The following is an 18756-nucleotide window of genomic DNA, read 5'->3' on the forward strand; positions in this document are numbered from 1 at the left end:
TGCAGCTTGCATGTATTGAATCCTTTTTCTTTTCCTTTTAAAGAATCGCTCAAAAACTAACAAAGGCATCAAAAACAAAAGATTTCTTGTTTAAGCTCAGAGAAATAAAACATCCTGTTTGTTTGGAATCCTAATGACTGTTGCCCCAATCTTACCTAATTAGGAGGGCCTTCATAATGAGGAAAATTCTTTTCAAAGTCAATGGATTTGCAAACACAAACATTGCTGTCCCCCTAGAATGAATTAAGCACATTCCTTACATGCATATTTTAGTTACACACTCTAATTAATATTACTACTTGCAATGTGTGGAATTCATCTGTTCCAGTATAAAAACACCGTAGTCCCCTTCTCATAGGCTCATAGGCACCAGGCTGAACAGACTAACTCAATTTTGGATTTAGACAAAATGGAAATTATTTCATCAAAACGATTCATCTTATTGACTTTAGCCACTCTAAGCTTACTAACACCAAACATCTTCTGTACAGATGAATTAATGATGCCCCATTTTCACAGCCAAGAAAAGGATGACAAATATCCCCAGGTAAGTCTTAAAATCTACCTAATATAATGAACATTATAAACATCAACACTAATATAACTGATATTCTATATGTGCACACCAACATAACTGACATTCTATAAACACACTAATATAACTGACAATCTATACACACACACTAATGTAACTGGCATTCTATGTATACACACTAATATAAATGACATTCTGTACATATGTACATGCACACACTATTTGTCCTGAACCTAATGCTTTTGCAGAGAGTAAGCAAAAAAAAAAAAGTTTATGATTTGTTTTATTTTGATTTGGGCTTTCTGTCACACTTCAGCTTTTCTGTGACAATATATGATGTCACTTTGTAAAATTCAGCACAATAGCGATCAACCTGACCTCTCTCCAATGACAAGTGTACTGAACCCAGCGTGGGATACTTAGCAAGGAAAAGGTGAATCGATCCATATCAGTTGACTCAAAGATGCATGCTTGTAACAGAGAGCTTTAGAAATAAGATCTGGATGCATCCCACCTGGAAGCTTGCATGACAAGCACAGCACTTGTGTTTTCTCCTTAGCAATTACAAGCTGGTAAGTTTGTGGGATCTTTAAATCTAGTTAAGCCGTCCTTCCCTGCATCAGGAAACTACAGGTCATATTTATTCTCAGTGTTTCTATATTCTGCAAAGCTTCTGGTTAGTATTATCACTCAGGTTACAAGCAGAAAGTAATTATTAATTCTTTAATGTGGTTCAATGTTAAAGGTAAAATTAAGTCTGACTAAATATTCACTGCACTTTTTTTCTGAGCCCAATGAGTAGGTTTCCTGGACATACAGTAACTCACACACAAAGTTGGACTTGTCACTAAAAATGTAATTTGTAGTCTAATTAAAATGCAACTGGTTTTTTGAAACATGGTTTTAGAGTGGAACTTGGAATATGACAGAGTAGAGAAAGAAACTCAATGGGACTGCCTAGAGTCAGGCTCTGGCCAGGCTAGATACAATTCTGTGTGTCATTTGACCTTTAAAGAGAGAGGCGAAACACATGGCCTGTAAAGGGAATAGTGTTCTCCAAAGTCATAATATAAACATATAAAATATTCCATAAACAATATGAATCAAAAACCTGGAAGAAAATAACTGCAATAAAATAAATGTTCACCTCATTTCAATACTTCATTATATTCTTGCTGCTTGAACATACTGCTGCTCTCACTATGTATATTTTTATTAATATTTTATAGTTGTCTTACAATAGTCAAGGGACAGAGAAACTAGATTGCTTTAAGAAGCTTAATACAAATTATTTATTTAAAAATTCTGCATATAGGAACACAAACTTTGTTTATAGCTACAGCAAGTCTGCAGATTAAAGTCTGGATTTAAGTTAATTTAGGATTTAATCTATGGCTTGTAATAATAATAAATTATTTTAATTGCCGTTTCTAATTATAGCCTAGAGGAATCCCAAAAGGGGGGAAGGAAAGAAGTGTCAATTTTCAAGAACTAAAAGATTCGGGGGCAAAGAATGTTATTAAGATGAGTCCAGCCCCTGCCAACAAAGTGCCCCACTCGGCAGCCAACCTGCCCCTGAGATTTGGGAGGACCATGGAAGAGGGGAGAAGCCCCAGGTCATGGGCCAACATGGAGGCAGGAACCTTGAACCGTGTTCCCAGCCTGCCCCAAAGATTTGGGAGAACAACAGCTCGAAGCATCCCCAAGACACTGAGTGGCTGGCTACAGAGATCCTTGCATCCACTGGCTGCCAGTGAGCTGCTCCATGCCATGACTTGCCAGCATCAAGAAATCCAGAGTCCTGGTGGGAAGCAACCGAGGTAAGTGTAGGAACACTGGTCAGCTCCATGGTCAGAGAACCGGATGAGTATCTCATACTGTCACAGCGGAGTGCTAAGAAAGCCAGCTTCTCAGAGGGACAAAGGCAACATCCCAAGTAAACAAACACCCATACATCCTGAGCTCTTCAAGGGCAGGTGTAGGAAGACCTGTCACATGTTGCCATCAGGCTGGCAACTCTGTAAGCCACACATTAAGTGCGTGCAATGACAGGACTGCAGATTTAGGCTCTGACATATTGTTCAATGTTCCAGCTCTCTAAAATAAAAGTCCCATGTGAGACCATTGTTCCCCAGAAGACACCACCATCAAATGGCAAGTGCAGGGATTTTTTCCCCCCAAGTACATTGGGATGGTGTGGGAGCTGGAATGTGGGCCTTATGGATGCCAGGCAGGTGCTCTGCCATGGAGCTGCCACCATGCTGGCCAGGCAGGTGCTCTGAATCTCCTTTTATAAATGAATCCTCCTATGACCATTCTTACTGCCTTCTGACTTCGATGTTTAAGATCAGTTACCTTGAATAGACTTGCATTTCTATAAATCCCATCATCTTATCTGCTGCCATATTCCTAGGGCCTAAACCTGTGACTGCCCCTAGCAAGCCTTGGGGATTGGAGAGAGTGAATGACTGTTTTAAGAGCGGCATTATGGAGGTGCATCTGTGGGAGGGAATCCCGTGCCTCTGAATGTGCAGACTGTGGGGAGGAGAGAGGTCATTTCCAGGCTGAAGGCTGAGCGTTAAGTGAAGACCCTGAAGCAAGATGGGCCAGAGAGAGCTGGGATCCCTTTTGCAGGATCAAAAGCAAGGGAAGAGATCGGGACAAGGGCAGAGGGTAGAGAGTGAACAAAACACAGACAAATGGGGCCCAGACGTGGGTTGGGGCCTCAGTCATGGGAGATGGAGAATTACTGTCATTTTTGCTGAAGCCCTGGGTTATAATACGAGATAGACTTGGACAGCCAAGTCAATGATAAGAGCCCATCACAAATTCAAAATCCACCAGGATCTCATTCATTTCAACCGCAATCCACTACAGCTAAAGCATAACTAAGTAATCCTAAAACTGCTTTCTCCTTTGAGACGTCATCTCACGGTGTAGATCTGACTGGCCTGGAACTGGCTAGAGACCGCACTGGGCTCGAACTCACAGAGATCCTCCTGACCCCGGCTCTCAACTGTTGAGACTAGTGTACCTGCACACCCAGGACAGGCTGTATCTTTATGTACATTGCTTGCTAGTGCTCTGATAGATGAGAACACTCTCTCCTGTTATATTTAAGGAGACAAGCATTCACGGCAACAGATGATGCAGAAGGGAAACACGAGAAATAGAAACCTGGACCCCATCCTTCAAGATGCTATGAAGTTGTGACTGTAGCCTAAGCAGCTCTGTGGTGTTGACAAGGAAGAGCGCCGATTTTTCCTGTCAGTACAGGTTATGCTGACGGTTATCAACTAAGTCAAGAATATTTGTAATGTAAAGTTGAAGTAACTTTTATCAGAATAAAACAATATTGCAAATAAAGATGCTTCTGTCTAATGAGAGGGAGGGAGGGAAGGAGGAAGAGAGAAAGGGAGGGAGGGAGGGAGGGAGGGAAGGAGGGAGGGGAGAAAAGGAGGGAGGGAAGGAAGTAGGAAAGGAGGGATGAAGAAAAAGGGAGGGAAGAAGAAAAGGAGAGAAGAGAGAGGGAAGGAGGGTTGGAGGAGGAGAGGGAGGGAGCAAGGAAGGGAGGAGAAGAGAAGGGAGGAAGGGAGGGAGGAAGTAGAAGAGGAGGGAGGAGAGGGAGAAGAAGACAGAGAGGGAGGGGGGAGAAGAGAATGAGAGAGAAACTGACCTACATGGCCACACATTATAAAATCTCGAGCATGTCCCTTCCTCCCCATGCCCCCATCCAGTATTGAGCACTTCCTGCCTCTGTCTCAGTAGGTCTGTGGGAACCTGATGAGTCCAGCTGAGCGCTTACTCTCCAAGACCCACCTCCACCTCCAGCTCAGCCATCCAGCCGCTGGGATTATGGGTATGGAGCTACGGAAGGGGGGGCTCTTTTCTATATTCATTTGAAGAAAAACCTCCCAAGAGTGCAGAGATGCAATCAGCCTTGGCTCCCTGCCAGCTCCTGTTCTCCCCTGAGTCTATGAGGCCTGGCTAGGACACCCCTGGGCAGAGCCCCTGCTCAGCTCCCTGGGTCTGTTTCTGCAGTCCATACTCTCAGGTCTGCAGAGCCCCATCAGACAATCTGGCGCCCTCAGGGGTCAAGCCTGGGCTGCATTGCAAGCAGTACAGATGAGAGGAGGTTGCGTCTTCCCTCGCTGCTCTCACACACGGAGAAAATCCTACTCGAAAAAGGAAAAACATGTCTTGTACAAACACACATCTCTGTACGACATGGGGATTCTTCCTGCATGAAAGGAAACTTCCTAATTAGACACACACAAAAAAAATCATGTGCATGATTACACTTCTTAAAAAAATTAAATAGAGGGGGCTGGAGAGATGGCTCAGAGGTTAAGAGCATTGCCTGCTCTTCCAAAGGTCCTGAGTTCAATTCCCAGCAACCACATGGTGGCTCACAACCATCTGTAATGGGGTCTGGTGCCCTCTTCTGGCCTGCAGGCACACACACAGACAGAATATTGTTTACATAATAAATAAATAAATAAATAAATAAATAAATAAATAAAAATTAAATAGAAGGATCACCTGACAGATAACATGGGGAAAATTGATGATCGACAAGGAAGTGGACCAAGTAACAAATCGCTTGTGAACGTGTTTTAAAATGATTTCTCTCCTCCGTGTCACCGTTAGGGAGTCTGTGACAGACTGGAATTAAAAGCCAGACAGCTAGCTCTCTGTGTAATTTTATTGGACAGAGGAACCCTGAGATCACAGCTGGATAAAAGGGAGACCGCGATAGGGGACACGTTTAATGCCCTTGTATCTATATCCGGAAACTCAACTCTAATGTATCCCTTAGCACTTCATTTAAAGATGTAAGCCTCTGATTTGATGGGAAACTACCTCAGTGGCGGTGTGGTGGGAGGAAAAATGGTAACCTGGGAAACAGTCTGTCCTGTTCTCCAGAATGTTCCGGTGGACAGAGGGTGAAGGGAATCCAGGGTGCCAGGTGCTCATCCAGCTGTGTGAGGTTGCAGCGTCTCCAGTGAATTATTCAGGAAGCAGGACCAGGCTTCCACACTGCCTAAGTCGCCGAGCTGGGGGCCTAGATGCCACTCGCTTTCTTCCTACTGCTTCCCATTTGTTCTCCTGTACCCTAGTGTTGCCAGAAAGGCCTGGGCACCTTTCCAGTAAAAACGTGGTGCACACACTGGTCACCGGAGAACAGGAAAGGTTTCTGTGGCGCTTCCGTGTCCCAGGGAATTGCCCGGAAGTCTTACAACGACACAGAGAGAGAGAGAAAGAGAGAGAGAGAGAGAGAGAGCGAGCGAGCGAGAGAGAGAGAGAGAGAGAGAGAGAGAGAGAGAGAGAGACCCATGAACAACACTGAGGTTGGAGAGACCAAAGGCTGCCATTCTCCTTCCTGCTACACAGCACCATGTTGAATCTGAGCGCCAGGATGATCTGAGAACGTAGCGGTTACCCCTCTTTCCTGCGGGTTAACGTCTACTCCCGCATGTGTCTTGGACGACTTTACTTGTTTGTGTAGCACATCACTCAGATCTCAGGGCAGCCTCCTTGGATTCACTGCGTTCTTCCCAATAGCCATTCTCTCCTGTGCCCGCACTTCCACGAGTCCTTATCAGGGCTGAGCAGATTACAGCATTGTGCTCTTGAGCCTCCAGAACTGTGGGTTAAGTCATCTCTTTTTAAAATACGGCACCCAGTTTGAAGATGCTGTCATAGCAATAGAAAATGAGTCCTGCCCCTTCCAAAGGTCATGACCCCTATTATCTCCTACAACGCTCCAAAACTACTGCCAAATATCCAGCCCATAAACAAGCCTAAGCTATTCAGACCGTGGCTCTTGGCTTCCAGGCAGAGGGAGCTACAGCAGGGACCCTCCAGGTCTCCCGTCTGCGGGCTTTTGTTGCTCACCCCAGAGTGGCTTCATGGACCTGTAACCTGTGCAGTTTCACAGGGTCCCAGGCTTGATGCTAAAGTTTGGAAATGATTTGAATGTGATCCTCAAGGGTTCATGTGTTGGAGGCTTAGCCCCCATTGTGAGTGTATGGAGATCTGAGCTTGAGCCTGGCGGGGCCGGGGGCGGTCATAGGTCACTGGAGTATCACATCCAAAGGGCATTTAGAGACATAGTCATGAAACTCCTGGGTGAGTCTTCATAACTTTAGGTCACACAGACCCAAGACTTCTGATTGCCTCCTTGACTTCTGTCTCAAAATTCGATCACTCCTGCACTAACAGGCTCCCACCATTGCATGTCATTACGGCTTTGATATAAAATGTGCCCCCAAAACTCATGTTTGAGCAGTGATGGCGTCATGAGGATCGTAAGTCACTGCTCATCAGTGACTTAATCCACTGTGAGGAATAGTTTTGTGTCAAGCTGACACAAGGTAGAGTCATCTGAAAGGAGGGAACCAAAATTAAGAAAATGCCTCCATAAGATCTAGCTGTAAGGCATTTTCTTTGTTTTGTTTTTCAAGACAGAGTTTCTCTGTGTAACACCTTTAGCTGTCCTGGAACTCGTTTTGTAGACCAGGCTGGCCTTGAACTCATAGAGATCCACCTGCCTCTCTGGGCTGTTACACAGAGAAACCTTGTGAGGTGGGGAGGGGGAGAAAAGAAAGAAAGAAAGAAAGAAAGAAAGAAAGAAAGAAAGGAAGGAAGGAAGGAAGGAAGGAAGGAAGGAAGGAAGGAAGGAAGAAAGCAAGCAAGCAGACTGAGCAAAACTTGAGAAGAAAGCCATGGCCTCTGCATCAGCTCCTGCCTCCAGGCTCCTGCCCTGTTTGAGTTCCTGTCCTGACTTCCTTCAATGATAAACAGTGATGTGGGAGTGTGAGCCAAAGAAACCCTTTCCTCTCCTACTTGTTTTTTGGTCCTGGTGTTTCATCTCAGCAATAGTAACCCTAACTAAGACATCCATTAATGAGTTCATAGCCTGATGGCCCTTAGGGAGTGAGGCCTAGTTTATCATGGTGCTGTGTCTTGGAAGGGAAGGGTGTGTCTCGCCTCCAGCCCCTTTCTCTCACTGTTTCCCTGTCCCCAGCTGAATGAATAGAGCCAGCTCTGAACCAGCTAACCCCTCTGAAACCGTTAGTCAGAATAAAGCCTTCCCTCCCTTTCAGTTGGTCCTCACCAGAGCCGAGCTTATACCAGGTAACCTCCAGAACTGTGGCCATTTTTACTCTTAAAGGAACCAGCCTCAGAGATTTGCTACGGTAACAGGCAACAGTTTAGTACAGAAACTGGTGCTGTGGAACAGAGTCGTAGTGTGTGTGTGTGTGTGTGTGTGTGTGTGTGTGTGTGTGTGTGTGTGTTGGGGTGTGAGAGAGATTTATACAGAGAAAAGGAAGTAAGGAACATTTTATCAGAACACACAGGAAAGGCCTCAAGGGTATCTATGAAGGCTTGAAGCCCCATCCCACCATGGACCTTGAGGCATTGCAAGGGAGAATTGTGTCAGGAAAAGGCACAGGGTCCTCCCTGGACTCCCTGCCCAGTGTGTCTTAGAATCCAGTCCCCTCCTCTCAGCTAGGAAAGGACTCCGTGATTGCAGCCATAGTCAACAGCGTCAGGCAGGTGACAGAGCAGTTTCCACACTGTGCTGACTTTGTGGGTGCACAGAATGCAGGAGCTATGGGGATATGGCAGCTTTCACTGAGATTTCAAGAGCAATCTCAGGCAGCCAGGCAGAAGGTCACTGCCCAGAGCAGTAATGAGGAGCATGGCATAGGAGTAGAGCCACAGCAAACATGCCACACGGGCCAGGGATGTGGGATTCCCCTCTGTATGCTGTGAATATCATTGGTTAATAAAGGAACTGCTTTGGACCTATAGCAAGCTATAGGAGCTAGGCAGGGAAAACTAAATGGAATGCTGGGAGAAAGGAGGCAGAGTCAGAGAGATGCCATGTAGCCCTGCCAGAGACAGACACCAGAACTTCAGCCGGTAAATGAGACAATACACGGGTTAATAGAAATGGGCTAAATTCTTATGTAAGAGTTAGCCAATAAGAAGCTAGAGCTAATAGGCCAAGCAATGATTTAGCCACACAGTTTCTGTGTGGTTATTTCGAGGCTGAACCTGGGAAAGAACAAGCAGCTTTCAGAACAGGCCAGAAAGCTACAGGTGACAAATAGAGTTGGCTAAATGCTCTGCTCTCACTGTCTTGAAATTCTCAAAAATTCTGAGCCTGGGCCCCTGTTTATTATTACAGCCTATTCTGCTTCCTTTAAACTTGGCCTGTGAACTTCTGTGAGAGTCAATTCCCAGTTCCTCTATGTATATTCTTTTTTATTTTGTGGTACTGAAAAACAAACTCAGGGCCTGGCACTTTCCTGTTCGACTACATCAAGGAAGTAGGATGGAGAAGAAGGTGTACAAAAACCTGTGTCCGTCCCCTGGCCCTGGCTGGAAATCTACCAGATGCCGTGGACTTTGCTCCTTAAGAACCATCAGTCTGACTGAGATGAGCAATGAATACATGGGACCTCCTGAAACCGAAAAGCTTCTGAAGGCAAAGGACACAGTCAACAAGGCAAAATAGCAGCCTACAGAATAGGAAAGGATATTCACCAACCCCACATCAGACAGAGGACTGATCTCCAAAACATATAAAGAACTCAAGAAACTAGACACCAAAATACCAAATAATCCAATTTAAAATGGGGTACAGACTTAAACAGAGAATTCTCAACAGAATAATATCAAATGGCCAAGAATCGCCTAAAGAATTGTTCAACTATCAGGGAAATGCAAATCAAAATGACTCTGATTACACCTGTCAGAATGGCTAAGATCAAAAATGCTAATGATAGCCTATGTTGGAGAGGATATGGAGTAAGGGAAACACTCCTCCATTGCTGGTGGGAATGCAAACTTGTACAGCCACTTTGGAAATCAGTATGGGGGTTTTTCAGAAAATTGGTTATCAATCTACCTCAAGGCTCAGATATACCAATCTTGGACATATATCCAAAGGATGCACATTCATACCACAAGTACATTTGCTCAACTGTGTTCATAGCACCATTATTTGTAATAGCCAGAACATGGAAACAACCTAGATGCCCCTCAACCGAAGAATGGACAAAGAAAATGTGGTACATTTACACAATGAAGTATTACTCAATGGTAAAAAGCAATGACATCTTGAAATTTCTAGCCAAATGGATAGAACTAGGAAAAAAAAATCATTCTGAATGAGGTACCCTAGACCCAGAAAGACAAACATGGTGTGTACTCACTCATAAGTGGATATTAGATGTAAAGCAAAGGATAACCAAGCTACAATCAATAGCCCCAGAGAAGCTAGGTAACAAGTAGGACTCTAAGAGGGACACATGGATTTCCCTGAGAAGGGGAAATAAATGAGATCTCCAGCGTAAACTGGGAGGGAGGTGGAAAGAAGGGGATGGGGGATGGAAACATGAGGGATTTGGTTGGTTGAGTTGGGGGCAGAATGGAGAGGGAGAAAGAGACATCTTGATAGAGGAGGCCATTTTGGGATTAGGGAGAAACTTGATGCCAGGGAAACTCCCAGGAATCCACAAGACTAAGACTAAGACTCCTAGCTATAATAGAGAGGGTGCCTAAATGCTATGGCATTTTTCTGGTGAGTAATCTACTTGTCATCAGAGAGCCTTCATCCAGTAACTGATGGAAACAGATGAAAAGATGCACAGCCAAGCACTGGGCCAAGTCTTGGAGTCCAGTTGCCGAGAGGGAGCAGGGATTGTACGAGCAAGGTGGGGGAGGGGTCAAGATCATGATGGAGGAACCCACAGAGATAGCTGACCTGAGTTTATGGGAGCTCATGGACTCTGAACCAAAAGCTAGGGGTTCCTACAGTGGGATCAGGACTTGTCCCTGGCGCATGAGCTGGCTTTTTTGGAACCTGTTCCCCATTCTGGGTTGTCTCGCCCAGCCTTGATGCAGGGGGAGAATCTTGGTCCTGCCTCAACTTGATGTGCCATGCTTTAATGACTCCCATGGGAGGTCTGGCCCCTTCTGAAGAGAGGAGTAGATGGAGGTAGAGAGGCAGGAGGTGGGTAGATGGAATGGGAGGAGTAGAGGGAAAGAAAACTGTGGTTGCTATGTTAAATAAATGAAAAAAAATTTAACTTAAAAAAAGAACAAAAAGTCGGGTGGTGGTGGTGCATGCCTTTAATCCCAGCACTCCGGAGGCAGAGGCAGGCAGGTCTCTGTGAGTCTGAGGCCAACTTGGTCTACAAAAGTTGGTTCCAGGACAGAATCCAAAGCTACTGAGAAACCCTGTCTCAAGGAAAAAAAAGAAGAAGAAAGAAAGAAAGAAAGGAAAGAAAAGAAAAGAAAAGAACAAAAAAAGTCAGTCTGTAGCAAGTTTTCTTATCGAACTATCTTTGGGCAGCCAGTCCACAAATAATGACCCGGAGACTTATTATTAATTAATGAAAGCTTGGCCTTTAGCTTAGGCTTGTGTCAATTAACTCTTATAACTTAAATTAACCCATATTTTTAATCCATGTTCTACCATGTGTTATTACCTCTCTTTCATCTTGCACTTCCTGTCTCCTCTCCATGTCTGATTTGAGACTCCGGCTTTCTTCCCAGAGTCCTCTCTGTCCCCTGAAGTCCTGCCGACCCTCTTTCTAGCTACTGGCCATTCAGTTTTTATTACAATCACAGCCATACATTTTCACACAGAGTAAAAATATCCCACAGCATTTGTCTGCCATCATCGCTACTATTTTTTATTTTATATGTGTGTTTACATGTATGTCTGTGTACCACAAGCATGCCTGGCACTGACAGAGACCAGAAGAGGACATCAGATGCCCTGAAAGTGGAGTTACTGTTTTGGGTCACCATGTAGGTGCTGGGAATCGAACCTGGGTGCTCTGAAGAATAGCAAGTTCTCTTAACCACTGAGCCATCTCTCCAGCCCTCTTTGACCTTTCTAAGTAAAAGATACACCACACTTAATTAACTTGATTTATTATAAAAAATAAATAAAAAACAATAACATCTCATTGTACCCTACAAATATACTCAACCATAATTTTTCTATGTATAATAAAAAAGAGACTCAAAATAGAAAAACTAAGCATGCATACACACATACAATGCCTTGATCCTATGGTAATTAGTGCCTCAGCTGGTATTCAGAGTCTATTAATCACCCCCGCCACCTCACCCCATCCTCGCCCTCTTGAGACCTGAGTTTGGAGACCACAGTGTGGGTGAGCTAGCAGCTTCCTTCCAGCCTCTGTGCTTCTTCTCAGTCAGGCTGAGAAGATGGTTCTGGGCAGGCTGGATGGATTCTCAAAACCAGAGGCTAGACCTTTGCCTGCAACCCTAGTGTCTCCTATAATCCCATTCCAGGCTGCCCTGGGCAGAGTCCTGGAGCCTGGATTCCCACTTCATACACACCTATTTCTCCTCCGGGACCCCTGAGTAGGAAGGACTTGAGTCACTTTCTCTCCGGAAGTCCGCAGCTTGCCAGGCCCTGTTCACCCTCCGTCTTAGGCAGGATTTCAAGGTGACTCTTACCTCCTACCCCTACCCCCCCACCACCAGGCCTTTAGCATTTGGAGCCTTTGTTTCTCTAAACCACAGGAAACACATTTCCTCAATAAAGATTTTCCTGGAGAGTTCAGAGTTCTTGGAGATCTTTTTGTTTTAAGTATGAGTGCTCTGGTTGTATGTATGTGTGCCTTGTGCATCCCTGTTACCCGTGGAGATCAGAAGAACCCGGACCCTCTGCAAGAACAAGCGCTCATAACCACTGCACCTTCTCTCCAGCCCTATCAGGAAAGATTTTGATCCCAAAAAGAAACATGGCAACAGATTCTTCTTCTAGAGTAAGTGAGCATCTAATTCAGTTTATAGATGGTTGATGTTTGAAGAGGTGATTCCTAAATATTCACAATCTCTCAAATGGTCCAGCCTGGATTTCCTCAAAACACTGGCTTTTTACAGCAGAAAAAACATAGTAAAGGCTCGCTCTCTCTCTCTCTCTCTCTCTCTCTCTCTCTCTCTCTCTCTCTCTCTCTCCCTCCCTGCCTCCCTCCCCCCTCCCTATCTGTCTCTCTCTCTCTCTCTCTCCCTCCCTCCCTCCCCCCTCCCTATCTGTCTCTCTCTCTCTCTCTCTCTCTCTCTCTCTCTCTCTCTCTCTCTCTCTCCCAGCACTTCCCTTCCCTGGGGAACCTACCTGGATTGGAGCCTCCCCACAACCCCGCCAGCCAGGGAAGGGAAGGGAGTAGAGGGCTTCAGGAAAAGCTGGCCCATCTGATACAGCGATGATCTTCACAGAAGTGACTTTTCTGCGTGGCCTCAGCACCACATTCCATACATCATACTATGACAATGACCTCAGAAAATAGGAAAAAAAAAGGAAAAAGCGTCCTGATCCTGGGCAATTTCTCATGCGAAAAATGAAAGACCGGTGCTCACCTAACCGTGACCAAGGAAATGGAATAGGCCAGAAAGTGAACATCCTGGCTCCTATGACCCGTGTGCTTTTTTTTTACCTTCTTAAAGATGTGCTTGGGACATCACATGGGCCCCCTCCTTTAGAAGTTATCACAGGAAGTTTTCACACTGCATAGTGGGTGAACCAAACTGTAAGCTAGTTTCTGAAAACTCTGGCTTCTGTACCTGTGTCTGTGTAAATTCCTTCATCAGGAAAGACTGTTTCCTACAACCAAAATTCCTGGAGACAGGTCAAATTTGGATACAGGAGCATGCAACAGAAAACCTAAATAATACTGTTCTAACCAAGAACACAAAAATGTATGAAAAAAAAGTCCTGAACTGGTGCTATTAATCCCACTGGTAGAAAATAAGGCCACTATCATGATTTAAAGCCAAATTTGTAGCAAGCTTTAATTAGATACTGGCCAGGTGGATGGGTTCTGGCCAGGGTCTATCTGTTTCCCCAGAAAAAAATGGCCCCAAATCAAGTTTTGCAGCAGCTTAAGTATTTCCCATCAGGCCGGATCAGAAGCAAGCATACATCCTGGTGTATTTCGTGCCTGTGAACCAACCGCCCACATGTGACCAAATACATCCAGCGCAGATGGGTCAAATAAACTTGTTTAGTGGAGTGAAAAACCAACACCTGACTTGTTATCTCCTGTAATAGCCTCCAGCATTTCAGGAACTGTCTGTCCTTAAGCAAGGGGTGTAGCACGAGTTATAATTGGAATTAATAATAAAAACCCAGAGTCAGACTCCTAAGACTACATAGAATTCCTGTCTCCTTCCGTCTTGCATTCCTCTCTCTGCCCAGCCATACCACTCCTGTCTCCACCTCCCTAGTACTGAGATTAAAGGCGTGTGATTCCAAGTGATCACCTTTGTGTGAGCCCTGTTTTTCTTTTAGACTTGATCAATTTCCTGTAGCCCAGGGTGGCCTTGAACTAATAGAGGTCTGTCTGTCTCTGTCTCCCAAATGCTGGGACTAAAGTGTATGCCGTCACTGCCTGGCCTCTAGTGGCTGAGACTTTCAGGCAAGCTTTATTTGTTAAAACACAAACAAAATATCACTACAAAGGGGCTTGCCGATCAGAGGCATTTTTGTTTCATGGATCTCTTAGGCATAGTAATTCAAACTTGCAATATAACTACCTCTCACAGTGTGAGAACTCTATGCTATCACCAGGGAATCCAATCTCTGTCTTTCCCTCCACTGGGCCTCAGCAAGTGACTAGGCCTCTTCCTGAGGAGCACAAACAGAGCAAAGGCAAAGGAATTCTCTATTTCAGAGAAACTTTTCTTCAAGCACTAACCAGTGGTTTCTCCTTTTGTGCAAACAGCCGCTCTCATCTGCAAACAGGAAATATTGCAGGCCTTCCACTCTGGGATAAGTCCCTACCCAACCTTTATTACTGTGAGAGAAAAAGGCGAGACATGGCTGTCAGATGGGCAACCTCTGTAAGCTCAGTTCCTTGCTGCATAAAACACGCAGCCCATTTTAATTGTCTCATTCACTAGACAACAGCGAGCCATTGAGTTTGGTTGGGGACTATTTGTGCATGGCAGGTTGTCCGGCAATACCAATAGTTTCTATCTATAGTGGCGCCTACTACATACCAATGGGACCACTCTACAATTGCGACAAATCAAAATGTCTCTAGACACTAACAAACGTTCCCCGGAGGTCCAAAAAGTTCCTTATTAGGAACCACTTAATTATTCCTTCCTAAAACTTGTGACTCTTTATTGTTATAGTGATTATATCTGTTTTAACATTTAGCGCTAGTCTGTCAATGCTAATTTCTGTACACAAGAACAGGCCTTAAAAAGAATGGTCTGAATAAACAGGAGACAACTGATATCAACCTACCTTAAAGGTCACACTCTTTCCTCCATCCACTGCCCTGTCCACCAGCATGCAATGGCAGGCCCTCCAGCTCTCTGACATATTAAGCATGCAGAAAACATCTGCTGAATTAAGCACCGATACGAAAAAATACAAAAGCCCAGGACTAAATCCTTAATGTTTCAAAACACCACACACAGATGTGGAAGGGAGGGAGAAAAGGGAGAGAGGAAAGAAGGGAAGGAGCGGAGCAGGAGGGAGGAAAGGAGGGGATGGACTACAGATTGTGGGGAAATGTTGCTCTCTCTCTTCCCTAAGGCATCTAACTGTAGAGGAAAGGAGTACCCACCTCATCAGGAATAAGAGGCAAGGGGTACGGCATCACAGAAGCAGGAGGGGACCACTGATACCTTAGGCCATCAAGGAGCAAACAATACTTTTTTGCTCTTCAACAGACAAAGTGTTTGAGGATACATGTCTATCTGTAAATAAGTACACACACATTCATATGTGTGTGTGTGTGTGTACAGGTATACATGCTCATGTACATGTACATAAGCATGTAAAGGCCTCGGGTGCTGTTTTTTGTTTGTTTTTTTCTTTTCTTTTCTTTTTCTTTTTTAAGAAACTCATCAGGGAGGTTAAACCCCAGTGATGCACTTGTTTCTCCACCCTTGACACCAAGATGACAAGTGGGCTACCGTGAAATTCAAGTCCTTATGTCTGCAAGGCAAGCACTTTACCAACTAAGCTGTCTCCCAGCTCCCAAAGGGCTCTCTGGTTGATGAACTCAAACATCCCTTAATGCTTCAGCAGGAGAGCTGGGCCAGAGAGGTACAGGAAATCTCAGTGACAACCATCAAGTGGAACTGGGGAGCGGTGGCCAGAGGTGCATTTTACCTACAGAGGTCTTGTGCTCCTCTGACGATTTGCAGTCTATCACAGATCTTATTCAGGAAATGGAACAAGACATTAAAGCAATTAAAGTAAGTCAGCAGCGCGCCCTGACTGTCCAGCATGAACTGTAGTAGACGTCCCCACAGCTTCCCACAGATGGACGGCTGTAGCTCTAAGTTCAGGAGGATTCAGTTAGGAAGGAGTACCCCGCAAGCACCAGTCCCTCTTCATTATTCCCAGTCCACATCAACTTCCCATTTATTAACTGATGCAGCATCTGGAATGCTTATCAGATGGTGTATGTTTCATTCACTGTTGTGTTCTTTAAATTGAGGGAGTTTCTGGGGGCTGGAGAGCTGGTTCGTAGATTAAAAGCACTGGCTGCTCTTCCAGAGGTCCTGAGTTCAATTCCCAGCAAATTCATGGTGGCTCACAACCATCTGTAATGAGATCTGGTGCCCTCTTCTGGCCTGCAGGCACACATGCAGGCAGAGTATATAAAATAAATAAATGAATAAATAAACAAACAAATAAATAAATAAAGTGCGAAGATTTTGCTTACCTTTTGAAATAAATTTTTATTGTGAAAAATATTCATATAACATAACATTTATCATCTTAACCTCCTATAAGTTTACAATTAGTATATTTCAACAGTCTTTTTCTGGAGTCTGATTCTATTCTTTACATGCATGCTGATACAATAAGAGCGTATGCAAAAAAAATTTAAAAAACTAACAAACAAACAATCATCCCATGAAAACAACAAGGCTGATGGTTTTCAAAAGGCCTGGACTCTATTATCTGCCATCATCCAAAAATGTTAGAACTTTCCACCTAAACATTTTCCTTTCACTGTCTTTAAGCATGTCTCCAAGGAGGCTATGCTCTCAATATTTTCTCTCCCCTTCTAGTCACTCATGGCTCTTGACATACTCAGCTGACATGGGTCCCAGCTCATGGCCGGCGTGGAAATACCCGAGAGAGCACAGCTTTCTGGGAGCAGTTGGCTGTGAGGAGACCCTTCAGAATGGCCAATGACAGTGAGGAGTCTGATTAGTTCAATTCCCTTAAGAAATGAAAGCCATGATCGCTCATGTATCATTTCACAACACTCTCCCTTGAACTTGAGAACTCGTCCTCATTCTGCCCAAAGGTTCATTGCTTTACTTCCCATCTGCTTCATGTTGAAGTCAATTAAAATTAAAAACTTTGTGCTTGATACCTGAGACTCTGCATTAACAACCAGCCAAAAGATGCCCAAAGACAACTAACGAGAACATTCCATACAGAATGCATCCTGGCATTTTCCCCTCGTGGCACACAATGAATGTGATGCCTATAATCCTAAATGCAGCTAAGGAAACAGCAAGAATTATTACCCATATCCTCATCCTCAATCCAGGAACTGAAATATGAAAGGAGCCAAATAGGAAAATCACTATTCGAATCAGGAATGGAACTAAATTATAACTAGATTGATGTCAAATTAACATTCTCTTTGTAGAAACCGAAAAACATTATTTTAATCCTGAAGGAAAAATATCACAAAATTGATTTTACTTCTTGCCCAGATTTCTAGGCACTGGTACAGTGTGGTTAATAAAGCAGAATTTATTGTTCCTCCTTTGTAAAATATGCAATAAAAGTAATTAGCTATGGCAATGCATCACACAGATTTCACACTTTCAAAAATAATTGTGTCTTTTCCCTTTGTAATTTGAAACAATGAAGTGGAGGCAACATTGCAAAATTACTTTTAACCACTGGGGGGCAGAAGATGTTCCACATCTATTTGTTACCAACTTTAAATTCTTAAGCTGCAGTCTCCATTACATCAAAAAGGTCTTTAGGTCTTCCTGTGTGCGCAGCACCCTGCATATGCAATGCTATGTTGGCCGTCTTAGGGGCTTCTAAACTTTAAACTAGTATATAGTCTCCTCCATTTAACAGATCATAGGAGGTGAAGGTGAACGTCCCTCTGAGTCTAGCACATTCTCCAGAAAAGCCAGAGTGCCTAATTCAGGCTAGCACCCCCTGAGCACAAGCAAGGTTCTTTCTATGTTAAAATATCAACAATGTGCCAGGTGGTGGTGCCACATGCCTTTAATCCCAGCACTCGGGAGGTAGAGGCTTATGGATCTCTGAGTTCGAGGCCGGCCTGGCTACAGAATGAATTCCAGGACAGTCAGGGGTTACACAGAGAATCCTGTCTTGAAAAACAAACTTCAGATATTATGGTGAATGAAGCCAGACAGACAGAAAATAAAACATGGCAAGAACTCTTACATATAGAATCTAAATTGGGTTCTTTCTAGTCTTTAAAAATTAGCCAGTCAGCTGGGCATAGTGGCACAGGCCTTTAACCCCAGCACTCAGAAATTAGTGGCAGGTGGATCTCTGTGAGTCTTAGGACACGATAAGGAGATCTCCAGGACAGCCAAGAGTACAAAGAGACGACGTTTCAGAAGTAAACAAACAAACAGAACTACCCAGTCTGTTATATTCAGTATAACAAAAATGGACTAAAACAACTACTCAAGAGAAAAATATTCTCATTAAGAAATCATTCAAACATGAAAAAGGAAATCAGGACCGCGAGGGGTGCGTTCACCCTCTGATACAAGGGGACTGATCGAATGAGAGCTCACCAAGGCCAGCTGGACTGGGACTGAACGAGCATGTGATCAAACCGGAGTCTCTGAATGTGGCTGACATGGGGGCTGACTGAGAAGCCATTGACAATGGCACTGGGTCTTGTTTTGTCTGCACATACTGGCTTTTTGGGATCCTAGTCTGTTTGGATGTTCACCTTCCTAGACCTGGAGAGAGAGGGGAGGAACTTGAACTTTCCACAGGGCAGGAAACCCTGACTGCTCTTAGGACTGGAGAGGGAGGAGGAGAGGGAGTGGGGGGAGTGGGAGGGTATGGTGAGGAGGGGAGGAAGTGGAAATTTTTATAAACAAATAAATAAATTTAAAAAAAAGAAAAAGAAAAAAAAAGAAATCATTCAAGAGGCTGGAGAGATGGCTCGGAG

At 44.3% G+C, this 18756-nt stretch overlaps 1 protein-coding gene across 1 annotated transcript; it reads left to right on the forward strand.

Annotated features, from left to right (window-relative positions):
• The first annotated feature begins 376 nt into the window (after window positions 1-376).
• Npvf (neuropeptide VF precursor) lies at window positions 377-3901 on the forward strand. The gene is given in 4 exon segments (XM_048440140.3): window positions 377-547; window positions 1976-2355; window positions 3657-3704; window positions 3706-3901. Coding segments are annotated over 4 exon segments (609 nt in total). The 5' UTR covers window positions 377-409; the 3' UTR covers window positions 3749-3901.
• The last annotated feature ends 14855 nt before the right edge of the window (window positions 3902-18756 follow it).

Source organism: Myodes glareolus, chromosome 6 (genome assembly GCF_982192425.1).
Source record: "Myodes glareolus chromosome 6, mMyoGla1.1, whole genome shotgun sequence".
Lineage (NCBI taxonomy): Eukaryota > Metazoa > Chordata > Mammalia > Rodentia > Cricetidae > Myodes > Myodes glareolus.